At 31.3% G+C, this 10,449-nt stretch overlaps 1 protein-coding gene across 1 annotated transcript in view; it reads left to right on the top strand.

The window, feature by feature from the left end:
* The window catches only part of LOC106476404 (complexin-like), a 12,867-nt gene extending 6,188 nt beyond the window's left edge, over positions 1-6,679 (top strand). The window contains exon 3 of the mRNA XM_013937064.1: positions 6,503-6,679. Coding sequence (XP_013792518.1) covers positions 6,503-6,679 — 177 coding nt within the window. The remainder of the gene's footprint in view (positions 1-6,502) is intronic.
* Positions 6,680-10,449: the final 3,770 nt, after the last annotated feature.

Genomic DNA, 10,449 nt, shown 5'->3' with positions numbered 1-10,449 from the left:
TTATTGGCTAATTATAGGAACAGAGGACTTATAACAGGTACATCCAAATAAAACATGGTTATTGGCTGATTACAGGAACAGAGAACTTATGACAGATACATGGTTATTGACTAATTACAGGAACAGAGAACTTATGACAGATACATGGTTATTGGCTAATTATAGGAACAGAGGACTTATAACAGGTACATCCAAATAAAACATGGTTATTGGCTGATTACAGGAACAGAGAACTTATGACAGATACATGGTTATTGACTAATTACAGGAACAGAGAACTTATGACAGATACATGGTTATTGGCTAATTACAGGAACGGAGGACTTATGACAGATACATGATTATTCTCTAATTACAGGAACGGAGGACTTGTGGCAGGTACATCCAAATAAAACATGGTTATTGGCTGATTACAGGAACAGAGACTTATGACAGATACATGGTTATTGGCTAATTACAGGAGTATGATATTAACTTGTTTGTTTTTTTGTCGGATAACTTGAAATGTACAAAGCTATAATCCACAAAGCTAAGAATTAAGTATATTTCACTCTATGTGCCAAGACAATAATTAATGATATAGAAAATACAATAGCGTTTTATATGTTCACAATACACGTCGTTCTTCATTACTAGTTTAGTGATATCTTTTCGGTGTGTTCTTACCCAGGGTTACTGATGAGGGTTGGAATTTCACGAAGTCAGTGGTAATTGGTAAATTGAATGATAGATAAGATTCACGTTTATTTTTAGCTTATTTGATAATATATCAGTAACATAGAATCCTTTTTAACATCTTATCTTGGAAAATTATTGTTACTTCTGGCTTCAAAGGTAAACCTTTTTTTTATGCTGAAGTTATTTTTCCTCTAGTTAAAGTACATCTGTTTCAACATTATATTTCAGATGTATCCAAAGTGATAAATGGCGATGATAATCTCTCCAAGCACCTTTAGTTAAAGTACATCTGTTTCAACATTATATTTCAGATGTATCCAAAGTGATAAATGGCGATGATAATCTCTCCAAGCACCTTTAGTTAAAGTACATCTGTTTCAACATTATATTTCAGATGTATCCAAAGTGATAAATGGCGATGATAATCTCTCCAAGCACCTTTAGTTAAAGTACATCTGTTTCAACATTATATTTCAGATGTATCCAAAGTGATAAATGGCGATGATAATCTCTCCAAGCACCTTGATAATTTCCTCAGTATTTCCATGGTTTATTATTTCATATGCAGAGCAGAAACACTTAAGAATAGTATGTTATAGTTATCTGCTGTGTCCACCGAGGAGAATTAAATCCGTGATTTTAGCTTTGTAAATCCAAAGAGTTGTCTCTGTCCCATCGAGAAACCTTAGGATTAGAGTAACAATTAGAAAGAACATCTGTCATAAAATTCAGCTATATATAAGGACAGATAATTAATCCAATTTTAAATCTTTTTTTGCTTTACATTCTTATGTTGAGTTGATAGATTCTGTTACTTTTTCTTAAATGAAGTCTTTGTTTAATTTTATGAAAGAAATTGACTCGTGCTTGACCAGTTTGTGTTATCCGTGTTTGTTCATTATATTAGAAAACGGGCATTGCTGTTTAATCTTAAACATAATATTTTCTGAAAAAAAGTGTAGAGCACAGATATCCCATTGTGTAGCTTTGTGCTTTACCTCAAACAAAAACTAATTTTATATTTACTGCACAACATGACAATATCCGCGAACTCACGCTGACGGAAGAGCGACATCTAACGGGAATCATGGTGATATTATTCAAGCCTTCTTATTAGGATATTGAAGATCAATGTGAGATCAACTTTCTAGTAACAAACAAAGTATTAAAATTTAATATTTTATCAAATGTAAATAACATTGTTTTTTACAACTATCAGTACTGAAACGTTTTTTTATTGCAATTACAGTTTCGGCTTTTTAAGTAAACCATTAAATCTGAGATGCTGTTACTAAAGTTGTATCAGTCTAAAATGAACACGCTGCTACAATCAGGGTTCAACAATAAAAAAACATGATTTATTCAACAATAACAACACTTAGATATAAATTCAACACTTACCAAAACATAGTTAATAAACAAGTGCCTAGCCAGGATTTCACACTAATATTAATAAACACTATATCATCTATATTTCATGTGTCTATATTATCTCAAATAATGAAATCAGGAAAAGGAACCAGAAAGAAAATAACCTAATTCCAAAATAATACAACAAATACAATATTTAAAAAATACCTTTCAATATCGAGTGATAAACAACTTTCTTTCTTAGCGAAACTTCTGGCAGGGTATTTATTTACAGAGTAGGTCACGATAGTACACCTTATGTGATAATAAATTTACATACTCTTCTAAGCGGATGATGCTACTAAGATTATTACTGCTAGGGCAGATGGTGTTTCTTTAAATGGATAGTTCAATAGGATGATAAGCTTATCGTAGGGTGTCTGAACTTGTGATTATGTCATCAACATGTAATTATAGATTTAATTATATGTCCTAAATAGTTACAGGCAAAATCAATATTTTAACAAGACAACAATTATAACATAGTGTATTACATATGTAAGTTTTTATCACACATACTATCTTGACTTATCCATTATTTGAACGAGGCAAATATTATAGCTAGTAATTTACTTTAAATACTTTTACAATTGTCTGTCCTAAAAGGATTTTATTATACATAATGTGTCATTTTTACAAATATTGAATGAAACAGTTAATAGAGCCAACTGTACTTTTAAGTATCGATGTAGAATGTATTTAACGTACTGATTTTAGTTTTGGTTCTATACTTAATTTGCATGACATACTTTTAGCATTTTCAGACGTTTTATTTGTAAAACACTTGTCGCTAATTCATTTCTATGATCAATATATTATATAACATCTATTCGCCCTGAAAAGGACACTTATTTAAATCTCTAAATAATGTACAATAATTTCATATTTAGATTTATATGTTGATTTGTTCCGCTGAAGTTTAAAGGATCTATGTAAATTATGTTTAAATATTTCCATTGTTACCTTTCTGTAGATGTTTCCATAAATCTTTGTATAGAGCTTGTTTCTTGCTAACTGAAACTTTATGCATATAGGCTCCATAAGAAATATTCTTAACATTTTGAAAAACCAACGTTTACTACATATAGGTCACTCATTCAACCTATTGCTGACGCATCGCACCTGGTGGCAAGTTGACGTGTTGCCTAAGGCTAAAAGAAGTAATTTTTTTTGTTTCAATATAACTCACAGACAAACCAGAAATTATATTTCTGTAACTTTCAAACTTCACTTTATATACACTATAGCATATAAAATTATTAGTTCACCTCAGCATCAATTGCATCTTTCACAAATTAACATAGTTTATAAGTGAAAAAAAAAGAGTTGCAAATCATAGTCTTGAAAGGACCTTTAATTATAAATCAAGTGATTATTTTTTCAGATTTTATAAATCCAGCACATTTACTGTTTATCATTACAACAACAGTATAAAATCACAGTCTTGACAAGCATACTGAAATATTTTCTAACAAAACTTCAAGATAAACTAATATACTATAAACATCCTAGCTTGTAAAATATAAATTAGCTTTCATACACATTTTTTCTGAATTATGTTCATATTACTATTTTATTTAGAGTTCATATTTTTCATTTGTGTAACAATGTGTGAAAACAAACACTGAATTTGTCACGAGACATTGTGCTAAAGCCATATCCCTAAATAAATAAATTAATAAATGATTCAATGCAAACTAAATGTAAGGTTTCAGTTTATAGGCTCAGAAAAACTAGTTTATCAACTATATTAAAACAGATAGTTTATTCATATAGATTTTTGAAACATTTGTTTTGGTAACATGTGATGTATTATCTTTCACTGACACTTTATAGAAAGATCATGAAATATATTAAACGCCAATTAAAAATCGGTGTTCTGTAATTTTTTAATATAAAACTCATATTTCATCATAGCCCAAGATGCTATCATTAATATATGTAAGTAAAATAATAGACTTAACAAGTACCATACATACTGAAACATTTATTAACAAAACTTCAAGGTACACTAATATACTATTTATGTTAATATTTCAGTTTATAAAATACTGGTCTAGCTTTCATACAACTTTTATAAACTGTGTACACATTTCTACTTGTTCATTTCAGTTTAGTAGGAAAGATTTTTAATATAGTTTATAAACCAAAAAGTTAGTACACAATTCTTGTATTTCGCTGAGTTTATCATACCTTACAACAAAAAAACATTTTACACTCACTACTCAATAAGATTAAACTGAGCCTGACATACAGGAATTAGCTAAAATTTCACAGATGGTCATTGGAAAATATATCTTATACTCATCTTACATTGATAATTCACTAACAACCTAATTCTACTCTGTTCAGACTAAAGATCAAATGCCAAATAATTACATGTCTAGCTTAGTATTTTATGATAAATTACATCCCATGAATATTAGTTTCTAACAAGTATGTTAGAACATCTAATACAAGTCTCCATTTATATTTCTTATGTAAAACCCGTATTTCATCATAGCACAATGTGCTAAAAATCACAGACTTAACAAGTCTGACACATTTATTAACAAAACTTCAAGATATACGAATACACTATTACGATAACATCTTAGTTTATAAAATACTGACCTACAGCCCAAGGTTATAATACCTGTGGTATACACTTGCTCTAGACTTTTATTAATGAAATAGAATAATAAATCTTCATAAACGAAACATAAGTGATATTCCTTAAAATTATTCGAGCTAATATGATCATAGAAAGTTTGTTCTACAAAACATATCATGCATTCAAATCCATAACTTATTTCAGTATACCCATCCTGCTAGACATTAAATATTTTGCCCCTCACACTAACCCTTCCCCTATTGCTTAAAACTGACATGTTTCATCATAACTTACTATGCTGTCATCAATGTATGTAAGTAAAATGACAGACTTGTCGAATATCACATATACTGAAACATTAATTAACAGAACTTCAAGCTAGAAAAATACGACTTTATCCAAGATGTATCACAAATAATTTGCATACATTCTACTTTCGAAGCTTTTAAGAACAAAATATGTAAAAGTTCTTGACAAATTATTTAAATTTTGTTGCTTCTTACAATAAAAAATATGGTCTCCAAGAAAAGACGATTCTTTCATATTTCATAAATGCATCACGCTTAATGTTTATCATTACGGAATATACTTTACATCCAAAAATACGTTTTATGTAAGAGTAACTTAATTAATGAAGAATGTATTTTGTGTGTCACTGAACTTAACAGTCAGTAAAAAGTGAATGTATCTATTCTTCCACTTTACATAACGATATAGAAAACTAAATTTAGATTCACGACATTCTCAAGGTTTGAGGGAAATTATTTTCTATTTTAAGTTACAACTTTTTTCGATCTAGAACTACTATTCTTTATAAATATAACATACCAAGATCTATACATAGTCTGATTTGATGACGACAAACCCGTTTTTTAGGGAATACAAATCTGGTGGTGGCCTGAATGGGTAATGATAAACTTTATTATAAATGTACAATGCTTCGACAATATTATGGCATCACCATGTCCATCTTCTTCATGGTGTAATTGTTTAGACATGTAAAGAAATATCATCCACCTTACAATTTGGGTTATGTTCTTCACATTTGTCTGATGAACAAATTCTGCTGACAGCTCATGTTTGGGAATAACATAAACTGAAACATTTATAAATTATAAGATCCTGAGGAACAAATTCTGCTGACAGCTCATGTTTAGGAATAACAAAAACTGAAACATTTATAAATTATAAGATCCTGAGGAACAAATTCTGCTGACAGCTCATGTTTAAGAATAACATAAACTGAAACATTTATAAATTATAAGATTCTGAGGAACAAATTCTGCTGACAGCTCATGTTTAGGAATAACATAAACTGAAACATTTATAAAGATACTGGATTGTGAAGATGTAATTAACTTTCATACATGTCTAGTAAGTTTCAGCTAGCATACAATTATCATATACTTTCTACTTTGTTAAACTCTCGGACTGGATAATTGTGTAAACAAGACAAATGAACATTTAAGAAAGTTACAAAAACACAGACAAGATACAGCCTTTTATTTATCTAGACGTGTGTAATATTACAGGAAATCTTGTGTTCACTGTCGGACAATGAATAAACGAAGGGAATGAAATATTACAAGATATCTTCCCCTCGTTTACTCTTTGTCAATGAACACATTGAAATATTACAGGAAATCTTCCCCTCCTTTATTCTTTGTTCGACATTGAACACATTGAAATATTACAGGAAATCTTCCCCTGTTGAACACATTAGTAAACATAACAAATGCTTGTAATTTGATGAAAATATTTAAATAAATATATATTTTATTAAATAACACTAAAAGTTACACATTAATTTTCTTAAATTAGTACGGGATTAAAAAGAGGGAAGAAAAAGAAGCAGAGATGAACCAAGCTATTGCAGAAGGGGGTCTCAATCGGAGGAAAAAAACCCCTGCAGAACTTGCTGCGGAACAAGAAGCCGAGGAACTGGATGACTTCACAAGTAAGTCTACCATTTGTTTCAAGGAAGATTTAATGGCTTAGTTACTATAAATTACAAGCGATGGACGTATATACCTAACTAACTATTCGTAAACATTGAAGTGTTTGAACATAATAAATATTTGCTTGAGTTGTTGGATCACGTGATTTTACACTTTGAGTATATTGAAGATACAACAATACTAATATCAGATTTATACAAGGTCAAAGCAGAGTTTGGATTTCTCTGAAGTTATGTTTATTGTTTTACGATCTTACTTTCTACTATTTTACTTCCTTGGTACATATTCGAGCTTGGGTTTGAACTGTCTTACATGGACGGTTTCTACTATTTTACTTCCTTGGTACATATTCGAGCTTGGGTTTGAACTGTCTTACATGGACGGTTTCTACTATTTTGCTTCTTTGATACATATTCGAGCTTGGGTTTGAACTGTCTTGCAATACATGGACGGCTAATTTTACTTGCTAGAGACGATCATTATGTCCGACACAAACTAAAACAGAATACCATTCATCACAGTCTAGCTGCCTTAAAACAACTGAAGTTAGGCTTATCAATTTGGTATTTATTGTACAGTATCCTATTGACTGGCTGATGTTTTAAGACTACAGCTTTCAACCACACAAACTCAAGCTGACCATGGGCATAAAAGTTCAACAGGCATGTGTCCGAATGTACTTGCTCTATTTCTGAGGTCATCTTTTTTTCATCTCCATGTAAATAATAGAAGAATCCAATCTTTGAAATATTGTCTTTTGTCCCTGTATTGTTTAATAATTTCGTTGTACGTACATTTCTCGTCAGAGAGGGAAACAATATCCAATTTCCCTCTCTGACGAGAAATGTACGTACGACGAAATTATTAAACAATACAGGAACAACGGTGGTTGGATATTGTTTCCCTCTCTGACGAGAAATGTACCTACAACGGAATTATTAAACAATACAGGAACAACGGTGGTTGGATATTGTTTCCCTCTCTGACGAGAAATGTACCTACAACGAAATTATTAAACAATACAGGAACAACGGTGGCCATATCCAACCACCGATCAAGTTTGTCGACTTGCTTTTTACTGCGGTACAATTGGCTATCTATCACACGACTGGAGTTCGTCCGTTACCTAATTTACATTCGTTTCAATAATATGTAAATGATGATGATAATATGTATTTTTCCCCATGTTTTGAAACTTGGAATGAAATTACTCTGTTGGATCCAACTTAGATCTCTTAATATGTTTTGGGATCACTTATAGAACATTTCTGTTGTGCTGAATGAAACAGATCTATCAGTCCTGATATTATAACTAAAATCAGGCCTGATTATACAGTGTGATCGAACAAAAGATTCCCCACTGATTTCTTATGAGGAGAATATTATACATAAATAGGAGACAAAAAAAATCAGTTTCAATGGAAAGCAGGGATCGTTGGTTATTTGTAGGATTGCTATAAGAAGTGTCCAAAACAAAACAAATGCTGCAATAAAAAAGTACACAAAGAAGTAAAGTGACATTAGCTGGATAGATTTTAAAACGATTGTAGGTGGTTCAACAATAAGTATGAGAGCTTATAACGCTAGGAAAAGTGGGGCGATGCCCACGGTGGGCAGAGCGTATAAAGCCCACTGTGTAGCTTTTCGATTAAAAGCAAACATATTTTCTACAGGAATTATTGGTATAACGATTGATAAAATATATAGTTTGCATCATAAAAATTTAATTACATTTTTCAATTACTTCTTCCAAGCTAGAATATTACATATCTTTAGAGCTTTCTTTTTCGCTCACAAAAATTATTCAATATTTAATTCTGTTTTTCGTGAGGTTTTTTAATAATATCTGCTTTTGCAAGTTACAAAAAAAAATACACAAAATATTTCAGATTAAAATTTTAAAACACAATTTCGTTTGTTTTCTTTCACATAATTGAAACAAACACAGAACTATAAGGTGTCATTTAAGAACGTTGTGTTTTATTATAGCTGGCCGTTTTGTTGTTTTGTTTTCTGTTTGTTTCTTTTGCATTTTGCGCAAAGCTACTCGAGCGCTATCTGCACTAGCCTTCCATAATTTAGCAGTATAAGACTAGAAGGAAGGAGTACCTAGTCATCACCACCCACCGCCAACCCTTGGGCTACTCTTTTACCAACGAATAATAGGATTGACCGATCCATTATAAAGTCCCCACGTCTGAAAGGACGAGCACGTTGGATAGGACGGGAATCGTTTTGTTTTTGGCTTTTTCAATATTTTCTGATCCTGTTTCTGTTTACATTCATGTTTTCGATAAAAACCACACCAGCACAACAATAAATTAGCCGTTTAATTCCAGCTCACTAATACATCAAAGAAGTAATTACTATAGTAATATAGTATAATTATGTGAAAAATAATTATTTATCAAACCTAAAACTGGTGATTTTCTTTGAAATAAAGCTCATGGTGAGGTAAAAGACCGTGGAATAAATAAAAACTTATGTAGTGAATAAAATCAACAAATTGAAAAATAATATTTATGTAATAATAGATCTAGAATAACAGTTCGTCTCAATGATTTCTACTTTCATAAATGTAGGTAAACAGAGTTTATCTACACTTATGAAAGTAAAATTTAACTTGTAACCTCGTTTCTAGTGTACTCTTGTTTCTGTTTACCTACACTTATGAAAGTAAAATGTAACTTGTAACCTCGTTTCTAGTGCTCTTGTTTCTGTTTACCTACACTTATGAAAGTAAAATGTAACTTGTAACCTCTTTTCTAGTGTACTCTTGTTTCTGTTTACCTACACTTATGAAAGTAAAATGTAACTTGTATCCTCGTTCCTAGTGTACTCATGTCAACGAGGTTACAAGTTACATTTTACTTTCATAAGTGTAGATAAACAGAAACAAGAGTACACTAGGAACGAGGTTACAAGTTAAATTTTATTTGCATAAGTGTAGATAAACAGAAACAAGTGTGCACTAGAAAAGAAAAGATAAAAGCTAGATTTTACTTTTATAAGTGTTGAACTATCTAGAAGCCTCTCGTAGATTGGCTGGAAGTTTGATGACCTATCTAAAAGTCTGTTGTAGATTGACTAGATGTTTGATAGGCCTATTTAGACGTCTGTCGTTGATTGGCTGGATGTTTGATGAACCTATCTACATGTCTGTCGTAGATTGGCTGGATGTTTGATGGACCTATCTAAAAGTCTGTCGTAGATTGACTAGATGTTTGATAGGCCTATTTAGACGTCTGTCGTTGATTGGCTGGATGTTTGATGGACCTATTTACATGTCTGTCGTAGATTGGCTGGATGTTTGATGGACCTATTTACATGTCTGTCGTAGATTGGCAGGATCTTTACATAATTGTGCATGAATACTGAGCTTGTAAAGTCTAAGTTTTGTATTGTATTTATATTTGTAGAAGTTAATCCACGCTGGGCAGACATGTTCTATGATGGGTGTATTTACTGTTTATAGATTTTTATGATATTTTGTTTTGATGTAGCTGTGTATTTACTGTTTATAGATTTTTATGATATTTTGTTTTGATGTAGCTGTGTATTTACTAGACAAACTCCTAGCGTACTTCGCTCGTCGCCATATTTTATTTCGGATTTAGTGTATATGTTTGGTCCACGTTAATTCACAATTAAAAGTCAAGCCCATAATTTTGCTGACGTGGAAGTCCAGAGAAGGGTGCCGTGTGATTACAACTGAGGTGGGTATCTATATACCTTAACTAGGGTTCCATGTGAGTACAACATAGGTGGATGTCTATATACCTTAACTAGGGTTCCATGTGAGTACAACTC

This window comes from Limulus polyphemus, unplaced genomic scaffold (genome assembly GCF_000517525.1).
Source record: "Limulus polyphemus unplaced genomic scaffold, Limulus_polyphemus-2.1.2 Scaffold10472, whole genome shotgun sequence".
NCBI classification, from domain to species: Eukaryota; Metazoa; Arthropoda; class Merostomata; order Xiphosura; family Limulidae; genus Limulus; species Limulus polyphemus.
Note: the sequence above shows the minus strand (reverse complement) of the source record. Positions and strands in the feature narration are given on the sequence as shown.